The sequence below is a fragment of the Tripterygium wilfordii genome, chromosome 2 (genome assembly GCF_013401445.1).
Source record: "Tripterygium wilfordii isolate XIE 37 chromosome 2, ASM1340144v1, whole genome shotgun sequence".
Classification (NCBI taxonomy): domain Eukaryota; kingdom Viridiplantae; phylum Streptophyta; class Magnoliopsida; order Celastrales; family Celastraceae; genus Tripterygium; species Tripterygium wilfordii.
This window is the reverse complement of record NC_052233.1, coordinates 8,585,642-8,604,386: the sequence shown is the minus strand read 5'-3', so window position 1 is coordinate 8,604,386 and position 18,745 is coordinate 8,585,642. Positions and strand designations below refer to the sequence as shown.

General features: G+C 38.4%; 2 protein-coding genes across 3 annotated transcripts; both read left to right on the top strand.

Moving 5' to 3' along the window:
- Positions 1-3,745: 3,745 nt before the first annotated feature.
- Positions 3,746-5,118, top strand: LOC119981573 (CEN-like protein 2). Its single transcript, XM_038824680.1, has 4 exons — positions 3,746-3,997; positions 4,155-4,216; positions 4,336-4,376; positions 4,664-5,118. Exons 1-4 carry the CDS (start codon positions 3,791-3,793, stop codon positions 4,882-4,884), a joined length of 531 nt encoding a protein of 176 aa, XP_038680608.1. The 5' UTR covers positions 3,746-3,790; the 3' UTR covers positions 4,885-5,118.
- Positions 5,119-9,764: 4,646 nt separating this feature from the next.
- On the top strand, positions 9,765-14,989 carry LOC119982029 (protein ADP-ribosyltransferase PARP3). 2 transcript variants are annotated; one of them, XM_038825194.1, is made up of 18 exons: positions 9,765-10,153; positions 10,479-10,768; positions 11,048-11,243; positions 11,358-11,471; positions 11,571-11,628; positions 11,726-11,795; positions 12,026-12,200; positions 12,279-12,412; positions 12,501-12,738; positions 12,938-13,065; positions 13,145-13,221; positions 13,295-13,455; positions 13,545-13,754; positions 13,840-13,942; positions 14,030-14,112; positions 14,192-14,335; positions 14,438-14,620; positions 14,691-14,989. In XM_038825194.1, exons 2-18 carry the CDS (start codon positions 10,530-10,532, stop codon positions 14,757-14,759), a joined length of 2,382 nt encoding a protein of 793 aa, XP_038681122.1. In that variant the 5' UTR covers positions 9,765-10,153; positions 10,479-10,529; the 3' UTR covers positions 14,760-14,989. The 2 variants fall into 2 exon arrangements, with proteins under 2 accessions (XP_038681122.1, XP_038681115.1); XM_038825187.1 differs by lacking the exon at positions 9,765-10,153 and adding an exon at positions 10,203-10,322.
- The last annotated feature ends 3,756 nt before the right edge of the window (positions 14,990-18,745 follow it).

Here is an 18,745-nt window from a genome sequence, read left to right as displayed (position 1 = left end):
ATCGCAACATTACCATACTTCACACTGGGACTGAGAACAGCTTTCCAGGCTTAAACATCAGCTTCCATGGGCATATGCTGTATAGTAGCAAGAGCGTCTTCTAACAGTCCAACTCTGCCATAGAGATCAATTAAACATCCGTGACGTTGAATCTTAGAGATAATCTTGTACTTCTATTGCATGATTTTGAAATAAAATTGACCTTCATTAATTAAACCTGAATGGCTACAAACACTTCAGAAACCAAGGAAAGAGTTATCATCAGGGCTGATCTCCATCCTCTCCATGTCGAGGAAAACTTCAATGGCCTCTTGACCAAGCCCATGCATGGCAAGGGCAGATCATAGAATTCCAGTCCTCAAAGTTTCTCCTATGATATAAACTTCTACAAACGTCATATGCATCTTCTATATAGCCACATTTAGCATACATATCGATCAGAGCAGATCCAATGAATCCATAAGTCAACTTAATATTATTAGCAGATATATAAGAATGCCCCCATTTTCCTTCCTCGACAAAACCCAAATCAAAGCACACTAGTAATAGCAGGGGCATCATCCCAAAAAGGTCCTCGGGAAGCTCACACCTTCCACCCTTACCTTACAAATCAATCATTGCATTGCACGAAACCAAGTCCCTTTCTGGCATTTCATCAAAAATCTCATGTGCCAAATCAATCTCCCCTGCCCTCATGTAACCCGTAATTATTGAATTCCCTGAAATGAAATCTCTCTTGGGCATTCTATCACACATTCTTCTTACCAACCCAATCTCCCCGAGTTCCAAAACATCCTAACCACCGAATTCGACATAGATAAATCAGAATACCAATGGGTTTTCAATAATTGGCCATAAATTTTCACAGAATCCTTAAATGCACCAATTGTCCGCACACTTCAAGCACAGAAGGAACAGAAAACTCGACACCATCTAGACTATTCAAAGAAGAGAGCATAAGATACAAAATTAAACGCTCTAATGGATTCCAAGAACCATAAAAAAAAAAAAACTTTTTAGTAGGGTGAAAATGTAAAAGGATGGGGTATCAATTCGATGAAAAATCGAAGAAGCGTAGTCTAATGCACCATGGAGACAGCAAGAGCTGGTTCAATTGACAAGGTTCGTCTTGATCATGTGAGCGTGAATTTGGCGTATCTCGGCCATTGTTTTGCAATTCTCCAACATTGTAGCCGTTGGGTTCGCATTCACAAGAAGGGACAGTGGGCCTGCCTTGCAATACGTTTACCTAACCCTGTTAGAATAGCCTCCGAGGCAGAGCCGTTCGTTTATTTTGGCGGGAATTAATCCCTTAATAATAAGTAAATTTCAGAAACATCCACTCACTTTTACTGCCTCTGTTAAGTGACCCATATTTTTAAATTTTCTTCCGTCACATCCCACTCTAAAGATTTGACTAAAACCATTTTTTGATAACTGAAAACCACACCATAAAAACTTGTCCTTTTGATACTCAATATACACGCATGCTCGTATAAAAATTTCACACCTGATTACAATGTACGTTGGATCAAAGCCTAACGCATGGCTAGAACTATAAGGGTATTGCTCACAATGAGAATCAAACTCAAAACCTTTTAAGCCCATACAATTTGGTCTCAGAGATATTCATCAACCAGGTTATCACCAAAGTGGTTTTTTACCAAAACCACTTATACGCCCGGCATTTCTCAATATTTAGGATAGCTTTAAAAACACTCATATTTTGTGATAATTTGAAAAATGGGTAAAAGATAAATGTTATGCCTAACCAACACTTGAGGTATTATCCCACATTGGGCCAAAGGCCCATGTGGGTTTTGTCCCTAAAAGGGCCCTCAAGTGTTTAAGGGTTGAGCACCACTTATAAGTTGAATGAAAATCTCACATTTTTCCAATATGAGATTCCGAACACTCTCCTCATTTGTGGGCTCATATGAGGCCCAACAAGTGGATTAGACGGGTTAGGGCCTATCATGTGGTACCAATCACCTCGTGGGTGATCCATATCCGAAAGGCCCACAAGTGATCCAAACGCCATCGGGTGGAGGTTCTAAGGATCGAACAACCGCTCCGATACCATGTGATAATTTGAAGAATGGGTAAAAGAGAAAGGTTGGGCTCAACCAATACTTGAGGGATTGTCCCACATTGGGCTAAAGGTCCATGTGAGTTTTGTCCCTAAAAGGGCCCTTAAGTATTTGAAGGTTGGACACCACTAATAAGTTGAACGGAATTCCACATTTTTCAGAGATTCCTAACATATTCTCAACATTATTGTCGTATCAAAGCAGCCATGCGTGTAGATGTGCCAAGTGTTCCACTAGTAACGGCTTGTATACTCATGCTAGTGAATCTTGAAATCACAAGCCATCCCCTCCATCCACCTTTGAGAAGAAAGAAAAAAAAAAAACAGAAAAACTAATTTTATATATAAAGGATACCAAAAGGCCTGCATTAGCCTTTGAAACAATGTGAAAACCTGGCATTAGTGGCTGAGAACTGACAGAAAGAAGTTTAAAAACAAACAGTAACGCTAAAATTAATCTATATTATCATCTGAAACATCAAACGCAGGAATATGGAGGAAATTAAGGATATGCTTTGAGTTTTCCATAAATGGAAGCCCACTCCCCTCCAATATACTGAACCAAGAAAAGAAATGAATCTCTCTCATCTCTCTCTCTTTATATTGAAATGACCACTCAGCACTATCATGCTGCATGCAGCCAGCCCCTCTTTTAATTTTCTTAATTTTGTCGTGGATATATGACTCAGTTTATGCCAATTGACAATTGGATTTATATAATGGAGAATGTATGTATGTGCTTGGCTAGATTTGGAAGGTTCTAATAACACCCAACTCATCAGTTTCCAACTTCTGTTAATTAACCATTATAAGAAAAAGGTATTGGAGGAGTACTCTCTTCTTCCCAGCTAGCTAGGGAATGTGCCAGAAAAAAAAAAAAAAAAAAAAACCTATCTAGGGAATGTCTTAGCATGCAGAATCTGCTGATTTTTTTATTTTCTTTTTAAAGTTTGGAACTTTATGTGAAAATACGAGTGGGGACCCACACTATATGGTCATACTTTTCAGTCTTGCAAGGCTATATTAAATTATTATATGTAGGAAATTGTGTATGAAACCTTCATATCAAGCGTTTTAAATATTGGATGTGCCATTTAAAAAAAGGTTAATACATATACTGCAGAGGATAAAAGTAACAAAATTAAATAATGTTGTTTTGCTCGTAAAGACTTAGAGATTTTCTACTTGAGTATCTAAGTTCTCACCAATATATAGTATTTTTAACATATTATATTTGTATAAAAATTGGTATAACATCGATTTTATGTGTAATCGTACCAGTATTTAGTTCAACCGGTTGAACTGATCGATTGTTCAAATTCGATTATGATTTTGTAAGGGTGGTCAAGGTGGCTAGACATGAATGAATCATTGGTGTTGGAAAGACCCAAGTTTAAGGAACTCACCTCGGATTTTAAAGGATGATTTTCTACGAATGAAAATGTGATCTCAACCTAATTTTGAAAAAAAAAAAATTAACTCAAAACACAAATATATATATATATCTATATATATATATATGTAACTTATTCTTTTTAGTTGGATCCAATTGCTTAATTGGTTTCCACGTAGCTTAATTAATTTGAGAGAAAGATTCTTCATGAACACTATAAATAAAGGGGGTTTCACATGAAAGCCCTACAAGACCAAGCTGTGGGTTTCAAATTTGTTGTTTAGCTCTTAATTATTTAGTTTAATTTGATGGCGAAGATGTCTGCAGAGTCATCTCTTGTGATTGGAAGAGTGATTGGAGATGTTGTTGACTCCTTCACTCCCAGTGTGAAAATGGGTGTCACTTACACCTCCAACAAACAAGTCTTTAATGGACATGAGTTCTTCCCCTCAGCTGTCACTCAAAAACCAAAGCTTGAAGTTCATGGTGGTGACATGAGATCTTTCTTTACCCTGGTAACATAGCTAGATTCATCTGATCCATCCATCTACACCTTCTCTCTCTCTCTCTCTCTCTCTCTCTCTCTACATATATATAAACATGCATATATATATGTGTGTGTGTGTATATTACAGGCACTAATATATGTCATAATTTCATGACAATTTGCAGGTCATGACTGACCCAGATGTTCCAGGTCCTAGTGATCCATACCTCAGGGAGCATCTGCACTGGTATGAAATACTTTGAAAGACTAAAACTCCATAATTACACAAGGTTTAAAAAACAACATCTTTAACACATACTTAGAAATTTATTCATCGTTTGATTGAACTTGGATTCATTTTTACAGGATAGTGACGGACATCCCAGGCACAACAGATGATACATTTGGTATGCCATCAACTTATCAAGTATGGGTCCAAGACCCATGAGAGGTTTTCTAGAGTTAACTCTCTTTTTTGTGAGCTTAAGTCTCATTCTCTTCGCACGAGCTTCAGTTCGGTCTTATTTATTGTTAGAGTGGAGTGGACAGAATTGGCGGCTTGAATTTAGAGCTGATCAACTGTCTAGTGGGTGTGTTGGATTGGGGATTGGAAATTCTCGGTTTTTTAAAAAAAAAAACTTGTAATGCTTGAGTGGTAATATATGGTTTATGGGTTTTGTCTTATTTTGTACAGGAAAAGAGGTGGTGAGCTATGAGATGCCAAGGCCAAACATAGGAATACACAGGTTTGTGTTCCTTCTGTTTAAGCAGAAACGCAGACAAGCAGTGATATGGGCACCAGCTTCAAGGGACAAATTCAATACTAGAAAGTTCGCGGAGGAGAACGAGCTTGGCCTTCCTGTGGCTGCTGTTTTCTTCAATGCTCAGAGAGAAACTGCTGCAAGAAGACGTTGAAATCATGCATAATAATATTTAATAACCTAGCTTAATTTCTACTAAACTAAGCTCCATCGTTAATACAGTGCAATTCTGTAATAAATCTCTATTAATTGCACGTAGCAGACCAAATACCCCTGGCAGTGATCTGTTTATTGTTGTTGTACAAGACCTAGTGATGCTTCTATAATATTGGCTTGGCTTGTTGTATACAAATATTATGGGTTGTTCTATAAATGCAGTGATTATTTACTGGATTGTTACAATAATTTTAGAATATTTAGTACTAGCCAAAGCCCACAACATCAATCTCAAATCCAGTAAAAGTAATACATAGAACACCGATTCTCCTAAAACTTTAAATAATCTAGTAACAACCCATCTCCTAACTCAACTGCCATGAGTAGTTGAGAGACATGGAAAAAAAGCTGTAATCCTCCATTGTTGTAACTTGCAACAATCACAAAAAAGAAAAAAGAAAAGAAATAAACAATCTGGATGTATTTGGAAATGGTTTTGGTTTTTTGCTTTCAAAAACAGATTTTAAGATTAGATTTTGAAAACAATTTTAAGAAATAATGAAGAAAACAAAATTTATTTGGTAGAGGATTTTACACGGAGAAAGAGCAAAGATTAAAGAGAAAACAAGAAATAATTTTACAAAACTTTAAATAACAGTTTTGGTTTTTTGATTTTTGAAAACCAAAAACAGTTTTCAATTTTACAAAATAATTTATAAGAACTCCATCAAAATGAATTTTCAAAACCAAAATAATTTTTGAAAATAAAAAACTGTTTTAAAAATTCTAACCAAACACACTCAGACTCTCTCTCAGAATTCGTGTCAGGGTTGCATTTATTCACTGGACACCACAAGATACGGCTCCATAATTAATGATGTATTTTAGACTAGCTAGCATGAATGCTGATATTTTAAACTGTCAGCTTGCATCGCAGTCCATCCAACATCGTCAAGCTCTCACTGTCATTGCACTCATATCGCTTGGTTGTAGTTTAACAAACAAGTGCTAACGTCTCTTGTGACATACCAGTAGCTAGTTTAGTTCTGCCATCTAGAGTTAGCTGGCCTCACCAACAACTGTTAGCTAGCTTTGTTTCTATATTTTTCATGCTCTGTCTTCTCTCAACTCTCATGCCATCCACATCTTTGCCCTGTTGTTGTTGTTTCTTTTGCTATTGTTAATATATGTGAGGTTTATCAAAAAAAAACACAAAGAAATCTAGTTAAAATTGCATATGAGAATTGAGAAAGACTATATTGTATCAATTCTGGTTTAGGCAGTCAATCATGCATGATAATTAAGGATTAAGTCCTAGTCTACTTGACGAGGCCCCCTAGTACAATAAGGAACCCAATGATCAAAAGCGCAATCATGTTAATTTGACCACTCGATGAAAGAGAGATCTGGTGATATATTTGGTTTCGACCTGTGTTAAAAAGATGGTTCCAGAGGATGGTGAGTACGAGTGCTGTTAGACCTCAGCCACATTGCTGTACTTGTTCACAAAATTTGACAGCTCAACAGTCAACAACAGTGAATAAACAGGATATTTCTGTATATATGTAAATGACAAATATGGTAAAGACTAAGGACCAAGGACCAAGGACCAAGGACCAAAGAAAGAAAAAAAAGAAAAAAAAAAAGATTGGTCAACTCATTTTTCTCAATGGTGTGTGTATTTTTTTTTTATCCAAAACAAATTTAATGTGAAAAAGATATGAGAATTATGAGTTGTTGAATATAAATTCAAACTATTATTTCCTTTTTACATTCAATATGATTTTTGTTTAATAAAAAAAAAAACATATCTTTAGAATATTAAACCCGATCAAAAAATATTCATATAAAATTATAGTGGCTTTAAAAACCATTACAGCGAAGTCCACTGTAGTTTTACTGCATCGGACCCGGGGCCCCAACCTCATCTATTGTTGGGGGCCTCATACTCCGTGTTCTATGAGGATGGACTGGGCCCCCTGCACCTATATAGGCCCTAAACACAAAATCTAAGAAACACTGTTGCTGAAATCTGTGATTCATGACCTTAACTGGTAAGAGAAAGTTGAAACTTGGAAAGGCCAATTCCAGTTGTTGCAGTAGCAGAAGAAGGAAGCTTTTCAGAGGAGCGGGGTACCCTCGTTACTACAATGACGCGTGTAAAATGCCTTTCACAGATAAGGGAATAGGGTCTCGGCTTCGCATGCAATTTCCTTCTTTCATCCTTATCTCTTCAAGTAAGTGCGCACGCAAGTCTTCTCACTTTGTCTCTGCTTTCTCAGTCTATTATTCATTCTTCTCTTCCTTTTTCCTATATTTGGCCTTACGAATCTCGATTCGTATAGACCCTCTCCAGTCCGTATCCGACCCCTTTACTTACATAACGAATTCGGCTTCCGATAGGCCTCTATACGGTTCACATCCAACCCATTTACAGGCATAAATAAAAGGCATGAACTTGTTATAGTTTTTTTTTTTAAAAAAAAATGGAAGAGGGGATTCGAATCTTGATTATCAAGATGATGGACATCATTCTTATTATTTCAACTGTGACTCAGGTGCCATGTAAGTGTGATGATGGACATCATTCTCATCAAAGTGTTATAGTTAATTTAGTTCAAATCACGTGTGTTTGATAAAGCAGTTGTGTTGATTTTTAACGCTAATTGTTAGGGCACCTCCAACAGTTATCAGTTACCGTAAAATAGTATATACTGTGAATTTAGAGTAGCATTTCCAGTTTTTGACAAAAAATCATGCTCCAACAGATACTGGACGAGATACTCTAAAACTGCATATATGAACAGTGAAACGGTAGATGTCTTGTTTCACTGTTCAATACTGGATATAATATTTTGATTAAAATATCCATTTATTTTGTCTCTTTTTTGTTTTGTTTTTTTTTTCTTGCTCTCTCATTTTCTGAACCTCTCACTGGTGAACTCTCTGTTTTTTTTTTTTTTATCTTTTTTAAAGTTAAAATAGAGGGTTCTATGTGCATGACGTGGTCTTCGGTTGGCTTTTATCAATTATGATTCCAAATTTGTTAATTTGTCAAATATTAGTTGTTAATATATATTTAATTTTTGGAATATATAAATATCAATTGATTTATTATTATGTTAATTGATTTAAATGTAAAAAGACTTCAGTTTAAATAATAAAAATTGATAGTATAAATGAATATTTAAATGATTTAGAGTATGGTTTACAATATCTGTTGAGTGGTGGTATTGTTAGAGAAACTGCAAATATGTGAAAAATGTGCTTTTATTGTAAATTTAGAGTTTCTGTTTAGAGTATCTGTTGTGGATGGTCTTAAGCTGTGAAAAAAAAACTGAACTTAAAACTCTGAAATAAACTGTGAAGTGTTTGGTAGAGTTATTAACTGTTGTTAGCGGTTAAATTATGTAAAATATAAGTTGTTTGTATTTTTTTTTAATTTCATTATAATATAAATATTTCATTTTATTAAATTAATCTATTTAATATAAATATAAATATATTTTATATTAACAATATACAATATTTAAATATATTTAATAAAAAATCCTAAATTCACAGGAAAATTTTTTTAAAAAAATATCTATCATGTTTTGGTGTTTTTGCATGGGACCCACAACAAAATATTTAAAAAATAAAAGAATACCTTTTGGCGTGGGACCCATGCAAAAGTATGGAACCCACGCCAAAAGATATAAACGCCTACTCCGGCGATGATGGATATCTTGAGAGTACCACCTCATAGGGAGTTTTTTTTGGAAGAGTGGTACCGCCTTGTTTTGCGCACGGTACCACCCTGTGATACCCTGATATTTGATGAAGAGGGCAGCCAAAGTAGGCCCGCTACAAGGAACAGGCCCCACATGTATAGGAATCATCATAACTTTACACAACATCACAAAGTACTTTATTTTTCTTCGACAAATTTGGGGGGTGGGGGACCCGTTAAGACTCTAGAGCTCATTTACGAAGGACACTGTCCTTTCAGGAATCTAGGCATTAATCGACCAATAGTAGTAAAACTGAGCATATATTTTCCTATCAAAACGACTCATATTCCTTCTTCTTCTTTTTTCGAATTCTTTCACGTGTGTCGTTAGTACAGTTACGTCAGAGCCAAAAGAGAAGCAAATGATGAACTTTCAAATAAGTCTTATAGTTACGTTTGAGATCGGTTACATGAAATTACAAACTGGGCCACTGTCATTCGTTTCTTCATTCATATTTTTATTTATGCTGATACTTTTATCAATTCATATTGAACCGATCTGATATTCTTTCGTACTAGTGAAAGTTATGTCTTTTAGGTATTCCTCCTTATTTATTAGACATAGTATATAAATTATCTCGATTCTTGTCATTATTATAGATATCAATTATCTCAATCTGTCTTCCACAACTCTTTCTCAAAATTTCAATGCATTACTCATAAGTTTGATACTTCTATAACTATTACAACTTTGACTAAGCGAGTTACAATATGAATATAAAAAAAAGGGTCCTTTATAAATGGGCCTCCAAAAAAGGACCAGATGGGCCTAACACAATCTCTTCTTTCTGTCTCCGTGGATACCGAAAGTCAATACTAGAGCCCAAAGAAACCAGGTGTCCACACTCCCCATCGTCGACAAACAAAGCGGACTTTATTTGAACTGAACCAGGCCCAAATAAATGCCCTAAAGCCCAAACTTCGAACCCGAAGAAACCAGGTGTCCCCACGGATAAATGAAGTGGACTTTCTGGGAACTGAACCAGGCCCAACCCAATTCCTAAAGCCCAAAAGTCAAGCCCGAAGAAACCAGGTGTCACCGACCGCTCCTATAAAATTGGATTTGCATGATCGGAGAAGGCCCGGATTCCCGAAGATTTGTACGATTGGAATCGCTGAAACCCATCATCAAACTCGTGCCTACCGTCTGATTACTCAACAAACGTCACGAAAGTCGTTCAATTCGCATAATGTTGCGTGCTGCGATGTTGTAAATTACAGTCTCTGCGTTGCGAGTTCCCAGGTGTTAGTCTGGTGAGCTTAGAACTTGACAAGTTGCAGAAAGAGAGAATGGAACTTTCAGAGTTCAATCCACCACCAATTCAAACAGAGTGTGAAAGTTCTAAAGAACTGGATTATACTGTTCGATCGCCACTTGTCGCCGGTTTAAGATGCGAACAGTATGTATATGTTGGCGTGGCTTACCCATATAGACCCAATAACAGATGTTATGTTATGGGTTCGACACACACACAGCAGCTAAGAACCTTCCAAGGTGAGCATTTAACGTGGCATTATAATTCGCAGTCCTTACTACAAGGAAGCTTTAGCTTCGTATATACGAAAACCATAATAGTTAAAGAGAGTTTTGATTCAGTTTGTTGGGGGATCGTAGATTTTCTTCTGGTTTTGTAACAAGAAACAAAGAACAGAAAAAGATGAAGGTGGGTTTTGAGTTTATTTTTCGTTTTGGTTCTCTTTTTTTTGTGGGTTTTGTTTTTGCTTCTTCCTTGTATAGTTTTTATGGACATGAGAAAGGCTTAGATATGTTTGTTAAAAGTGCACAATGAATTAATTGGGCATGTATTGGAGATGTGAAGGTACATGAGACAAGGTCTCAAGCACATCAATCAGCAGATGAAGAGAAGGTAATGACAAGGAAGCAGAAGGCAGAGAGCAGGTCCAAAGAAGCAGAGAATTCTCCAAAGAAGGCTAAGCAGGAGAATGAAAACGAGCATCCGAATGGGAAGTCTGCAGATGACATTGAAAAAGAGTTTCAAGAATTTTGTAAAGTTGTTAGGGAGAACCTGTCAGTTGAGCAAATGAGAGCAATTCTTGAAGCTAATGACCAAGAATCATCTGGGAATGAAGATGAAATTGCCTTCAAATGGTCAGTTGAACTCCATTTAATTTTGTTCTTAGAAGCAAGCACTAACATAGCACCAAACTGTTGAACAAAAGTTTGTCACTTTTTAGTGCTGCAACTTCTCTAAACATATATTATAACTTGAATATTGAAAATGTTTTTACATACTATCTACTACTATTGAATTCCAAGTTAGTTGTTTATGAGAAGTCTGTTGCTTTGAAGTATCAATGAGCTGTGCTGGACCACTTGTGTACTTGTGCTTTTAGGTACTGGTGCTAAGTTGTTCTTGTGTATTTTTAGCCAAGATTTGCTGTTTTATGGGCCACTGGAGAAATGCCCAGTTTGTGGCAGCAAGTTGCAATTTGATGGTAAGCGATATTCTTGCAAAGGGTCATACAGTGAGTGGTCTACTTGCACATTCAGTACTAGAACACCACCAAGAAAAGAGGAGCCTATAAAGCTTCCAGATTCTGTCCTAAATTCTCCAGTTTCAGATGTAATTTTCAGTCTCAAAGTATAACTTTAGCAATTAATTTTTATGCCCAAAATTTTCAGTCTCAAGTATAACTCTAGCAATTAACATTGAGCACCCTCTCTGCGTGGTGTACAGTTGGTAAAGAAATATCAGGACCCAAGTCGCCGGCCTGCTGGGGAATCAGCAACCCCAGCAAAACCTTTTACTGGAATGGTGATCTCATTGTCAGGTCGTCTTTCTCGAACACATGTATGTATCACTTTTAGTTAGTGGAATTGATTGAAACTCTCTGTACGTGAACTATGTTGTTATTTGTTAATGCTTGTGTACTTTTGTTGATGTACTTAGCAATACTGGAGAACACAAATTGAGAAACATGGAGGGAAGTTTTCCAGTTCAGTTAATGGTAATTAAACTCTCACTTTTCAACCGGGTGCAGAGTTGGTTCTTCCTCCCTCCCCCTCTCTTATTCTTAGGAAGTTGATGTTGTAACTATCTTGCAGGAGTGACTTGTCTTGTTACATCACCAGCTGAGAGAGACCGGGGTGGCTCTATCAAACTTGCAGAAGCTCTGTGAGTTAAATAGTCTTTTAGGCAGTGAAAATTTTCATTTGTTGGCTTTTGAGAATTTGTTGGAGAAATATTAGCTTAAAGGCTTGCAGCGGTGCCTCGCCTATAATGACTTAACACATTCTTGAACAAAAGACAAAGCAGCTTTGGAAATTACTCCATCTGATGAGCAAAAACTATTTAGCATGAGTTAAGACAACATTGTAACCTAAAATTCAAGCTTTCATATGTAGGGAGAGGGACATACCAGTGGGGAGTGAAGCTTGGTTGTATGACAGCATTGAGAAACAGGAGGCTCAGCCTCTTGAAGCTTATGAAGTTCTTGCTGACCTTATAGTCAGCGGCCAGGGAATTCCATGGGATAAGATGGATCCTAGCGAGGAGGCTATTGAATCCCTCTCAGCAGAGGTATAGTCTCTCACTGTTGTTTCAGTATGATATGCAAATATGGTGTTCGAGTATTATCCTGATTGCTTGATCTTACAGCTCAAGCTATTTGGTAAGCAAGGAGTCCACAAGGATACCAAATTGCAGGAGCAAGGTGGGCAGATATTCGAGAAAGATGGGATATTGTACAACTGTGCCTTCACTGTTTGTGATAGAGGGCGAGGACTAAATGAGTAAGGAATACAATACCCGGACCCAGTGCTTAGTAGTTTCAAATTGTGATTTTATGTTCTTTGGTACTAATTGGTGGATACTGTGCAGCTTTTGTATCATTCAACTGATTACAGTACCAGATAATCACTTGCACCTGTATTATAAGAAAGGAAGAATAGGAGATGATCCAAAGGCAGAGGAGAGGCTTGAAGAGTGGGAGAACACAAACAATGCTATACAGGAATTTGTGAGGCTTTTTGAGGAAATGACTGGTAATGAGTTTGAACCATGGGAAAGGGAAAAGAAGTTTCAAAAGAAGCCATTAAAGTTTTATCCCATTGACATGGTACATTCTCTTCCCTTCCAATTGATGAGGATATTTCCTCTTGATGTGGATCATATTATTGGATTGATAAATCTGTGTCAGCAAAATGTAGTGAAGGAAAAACTGAAGGAAAAAGGCAATGCGGAAGTTTATCAATCTAGCAGTTCTAAGTTGGCTTATTTTAACTTAAATTTCAACTGGTTTTTATCTTTGCCCGCAGGATGATGGAGTTGAAGTGAGACATGGGGGCCTTGGTCTCCGGCAACTAGGAGTTGTAGCTGCACACTGCAAACTTGAACCCATGATTACAAAATTTATTAAAGTTTTGTGCAGTCAAGAAATTTACAAGTATGGTTTCTTATGGATCGCCTGCTTTTGCTTCTATTTCTATAAATGATGAATATTTAAAGCCTTGTATTTGATATAGATATGCTCTGACTGAGATGGGATTGGACTCCCCAGACCTGCCAATAGGAATGCTTACCGATGTCCACCTGAATAGATGTAAGAAATTCTATCCTCTCACCACCAGATATAACCCTTCTACGTGAATGAATAAAGCAGATTGATGCATCAGGTGAGGAGGCTCTCATCAAGTTCGTTCTAAAAGGGAAGTCGATGAAAGAGACGGGTCAGAGAGCTGAGGCTATTTGGACAGATTTTAGCAACAGATGGTTCACTCTAGTGCCCTCCACCAGGCCTTTTGTTTTGAGGGACTACCAAGATCTTGGAGATTATGTAGGTCATTATATACCTGTGGGTGTTCTTGTTAATTTTTTTTATCTTCACTGCTTCTTTGACACTTCCATCTTTTTCCTAAACTAAAGGCTTCAGCTGCATTGGAGACGGTTCGAGACATAACTGTGGCTTCACATCTTATAGGAGACATGAGTGGGTCTACCCTTGATGATCCTTTATCTGATCGTTACAAAAAATTGGGCTGCTCAATCTCAGTGCTGGAAAAGAACTCTGATGACTATAGTATGATCCTTGATTACCTTGAGAAGACTTATGAACCTGTTAAAGTTGGAGACATTGTGAGAGCACTTCATCACCACCTGCCATTTTCTCCAAATTCACTCAACTCTGGTATTCATTATAGCTAACTTGATTTTGGTTCAGGAATATGGGATATCTGTTGATTATATCTACGCGGTCGAACCAAGTGCATGTCCTTCACTGGATGAAATTAGGAAGTTGCCTAACAAGGTTCTCTTGTGGTGTGGTAAGACTAGATCTTAATTTTTCTGTGGTGAACTTTTCTTTTTCTTGGCAGTCACTGATGGCCCCTCTATTTGATACCGAGTCTCAGGTACTCGCAGCTCTAACCTGTTGAGGCACTTGCATAAAGGATTCTTGCCAGCTATCTGTTCTCTTCCAGTTCCAGGTTACATGGTATGAGATGATCACAGAATTCCCATTTTGTAAGAATGATTACTAAGGTTTCCTTGCTGATAATATTGGGCCTTTGCAGTTTGGCAGGGCAATTGTTTGTTCTGATGCTGCTGCTGAGGCTGCCAGATATGGTTTTACAGCTGTAGATAGACCAGAAGGTTTCTTGGTGTTGGCCGTTGTCTCTATGGGTGAAGACATTATCGAGGTTGACAGCCCACCGGAGGTATGTTGAGTCATGGCTGTTAAGTTACCATTGTTGCTCCACAACTCAGCTTAAACATACATTGTATCTGGAAATTAATTGCAGTTTTTGATGGTATCACAGGACACACAGACATTGGAGGAGAAAAAGATTGGCGTGAAGGGATGGGGACGAAAGAAAACCGATGAATCCGAACATACTGTTTGGAGAGATGACATCAAGGTTCCTTGTGGCCGTTTGGTTCCATCAGGTCACAAAGACAGCCCTCTTGAATACAATGAGTACGCTACCTACGACCCAAAAAAGGTATAAAACTGTCCAAAGTCTCAAAAGCAGGGTTCTTGTAGTCTGAACATCATGTTTGTGGCAATTGCAGGCGAGCATAAGGTTCTTGGTGGGAGTCAAATATGAAGAGAAGGGGGTGGTGATGGACACTGTGGAATGAAAATAGCAAAGAAAAGGTCTTGTAGGTTACTACTTTTTGTCCCTCCCTCCGTATGTTTTGTCCCAAGGCGGCAAGGCCTGTTTCTGAGGAGATGATGTGGGGGGTGTAGAAGTTAGTGTAAGCTTTTGTAAATGGGATGGTGAGTCTTTTTGTTTGAAGAGCTGGTGGATAGATGCTTGCCGGATCTTGTAAACTTGTGTGATGTGATGGTATCGATGCCTTTTGTTCTTTTTCCTCTCTTTTTTCCAACGTATCCAGCCACTGCTGTAGGCTTTACATGGTAAAAAAAAACTTGTGGAATTGTCTTAAATTAGATTTTAAAACAATCAGTCCAAATTCGCTGATAAAATACCAGAGGAAGAAACTTGGGCTTGTGTGAAATGTGCGGTGTTGCATGTGGATTCTTCACCAAATCACAATATAAGGAGTATCCCACCTCATGATAATGTAATGAGAAGAGCTCAGCCATTTGATAATGGTGTTTAGCAGAAGCAGATCCTGAAGCCAAATAAGCTAACTTTGTTAAAAACTCCCAAAGCGAGAACCACAGCTTGCATACCAGAGGGGTGCCAAACCTGCCGTCCAAGCAATGTGCATTATCCCCATATGGATGGCAGAAACATCCATCCTTCTTCGTCCCTTACTTACACAAATGGTATTTGAGATATCCTGTTCGTCTGTTCTGATGCTCGAAGACCTGAAGGTTTCTTGTACTGTCCAAAGCCAAAATTTATTATCCACAACTCACATAACATGAGCGGCACCTGGAAATTAATTTCAGTTTTAACACAAGGAAAAGAAGATTGGGGTGAAGGAATGGGAATATAATAAAGTTTCTTTACATCTGTTTACTTTAGCAGGGCACAACCTCCTGACCGGTGCAGGGGAGCACAAGGTATTTCTTGACAGGAGGGAGTGAAATAAGACCCTTCTCAGTTTATCAAATACTCAATTATATCTGAGAAGTATTATTGCCGACATCAGGTCTTGTTGATTTAGGGTTATTTTCATTCCACGGAAGAGCAAGGCTGGATTTGTTGGTAGATGTGGGTCTTCCAACTCTTTTCCTGAAAAGAAGATCAAGTTAATAAGCAAAAATCTTTCATCAAAATCACAGGTGTACTGCCAAATAAAACCAGGAGTATTATGAGTTATTATGATAAGCTCGGTCTAACAAGTAATATATGCATGACCATGTACCAAGTGGCTGCAGGAAGTTGCATGGATATACTACAACGATGTATCGTGCGGATGCCTGCATCACAGTTAAATAATGTGAACATCTCAGCAAATGAATTATGCACTCAGTTGCACAAATTTTGGAGTCCCAAAAACATCTACCTGATATAAAGAGGAAAATGTACTTTCTTTCATTTTCTTGACAATTTTATATTTTTGCTTGGCTAGGTAAAGAGAAGTGCTTGCTCATATCCAGTGACCCTTTTTGATTCAGCAATCCACAAATCATTGTATGAAGCAGTTGAATCATCAGACAGAAGATTGCCAATTCCAGCACAATATATCAGGCATTCAGGCATAATGTCTTTGGGGTAGGGAATTGGGAAATCTACAATTCAGCAGGTCTCACTTGGGGTGAAAGTTACAAATAACACAAGAATTGGTAAAAATGGTCATGGGAATGTGTGTTTGTAATGGAGCTTTAGAAGAATTGAATAATTTGTGTTGTATATTCATGTTGTGAGGTTGTACTTTATATAGTTACATTGAGAGCCCTAAATTAGGGAAACTAAATCAATCAAATCAACCTAATTCTAGGAAACTAAATCAAAGTAATTAAAGGGAATATTTACAACCCATAATTACAAGAAACGTAATATTCTCTCATAATTCCAACACTCCTCCTCAAGCTGGTGCGAAGAGATTGACGAGACCCAGCTTGACAAGAGATGACTTAAGTAAAGAAGGACCTATTGGTTTAGTAAACATGTCCGCAGTCTGAGCCGATGAAGGAACAAACCTAGGAGTGATAATGCCAGACCGAACTTTTTCCCGAATGAAATGGATGTCAACTTCTATATGCTTAGTTCTTTCGTGAAGAACTGAGTCGGATGATAGCATGATGGCAGACTCGTTATCACAGAATAAAGAGGACGAGTCTGTTACAGAAATACCCAATTCAGTGAGGAGAGAACGAAGCCACATGATTTCGCATGTACCTTGAGCCATAGCACGATATTCAGATTCAGCTGATGATCGAGAAACAACTGCTTGCTTCTTACTTTTCCATGAGATAAGATGATTACCCCGGAAAGTACAGAAGCCAGAGGTAGAACGCCTATCACTTATGGAACCCGCATAATCAGCATCAGTGTAGCCCGAGAGATCAGATGGTATATAGCATGAGAGACTAGATGGTGGACCTGACATCTCTCCAGAAGCATAGAATAATCCGAGACCAGGGCAAGATTTGAGATAACTGAGAATATGATAAACAGCATCCAAATGGGAAGTACGTGGAGAATGCATGTACTGACTAACAACACTAACAGCAAACGTGATATCTGGTCTTGTGTTTGTCAAATAAATAAGACGTCCCACAAGACGCTGATACATTGATGGATCTGATAAACAATCTCCTGAGTCTGGTGATAGCTTGAAGTTATGAATCATAGGAGTAGAGGCAGGTTTACAACCAAGCATACCCGTATCCTGCAGAAGATCAAGAACATATTTCCGCTGGGATAAAAATATGCCACGGCGAGAACGAGCAACCTCAATGCCAAGAAAATATCGGAGGGGACCTAAATCCTTAGTATCAAAGGATTTTCGCAGATCATCCTTTACCTGAACAATACCTGGGGAGTCATCTCCAGTAATAAGGATATCATCAACATAGACTGAGATAATAATGCACTTGCCCAGAGACTGGCGACGAATGAAACATGTGTGATCCGAGTGACACTGAACAAACCCCATAGCAAGCACAACTTCACTGAAGCGGCCGAACCATGCCCGAGGAGACTGCTTAAGGCCATAAAGAGATTTCCGGAGACGACATACTTTCCCCGAATACTCCCCCTGGCCGTGAAAACCTGGTGGAGGATCCATGTAGATAGTTTCGGAAAGGTCCCCATTGAGGAACGCATTTTTAACATCCATCTGATGGAGAGGCCAAGAGTATGTAGCAGCAAGAGAAACAAGGAGACGAACTGTAGTAAGTTTCGCAACTGGAGCAAACGTGCATCCAAAGTCTTTGCCGGGAATCTGAGTGAATCCTTTGGCCACAAGACGAGCCTTATAGCGATCAACCGAACCATCAGCCTGATACTTGATAGTGAACACCCACTTACAACCAACAGTGCTCTCACCAGAAGGAAGATCAACAAGGTCCCAAGTATGATTACGTTGTAGGGCATCCATCTCTGCTTCCATGGCAGAGACCCACATAGGATTCTGGAGAGCGGAGTGGACAGAGCGAGGGATCAAATCGGAGTCAAGCTTGCCAAGAAAGGTCTTATAGGAATCTGAAAAACAATGATAAGACAAATACTTGGCAATGGGATGGTCAGTACTACTCGTAAATCCAAAACGGGAAGGGGGATGACGATCACGAGTGGGGTAACGAGGAACAGGAACAGGAGAAATGGAAGTACCTGATTCCGGAGAAGACGTTGGCGGAGGGGCAGGAGCAGACGGGCGCCGAGTATAGACCTGATCAAAGGGAACGAGAGATGGTGCACTAGGAGTAGATGATGAGTCAGGAGAAGGTGAAGGAGAGGAAGACTCGGGTAACAAAATCGGTCGTGGAGGTGATGATTGATCTGGGATGGTAAGAGAAGGCTCCACGGCCTGTTCTGATATAAGAGGGCTACCTGAGAAAAAAGGAATAGTCTCCAAAAAAGTAACATCCAAAGAGTGATAAAAGCGACGAGAAATGGGATCATAACATCGATAACCTTTAGACATGGAAGAATACCCGGTAAAAACACAGCGAATGGCTTTATCTTCAAGTTTGGTACGGGAGG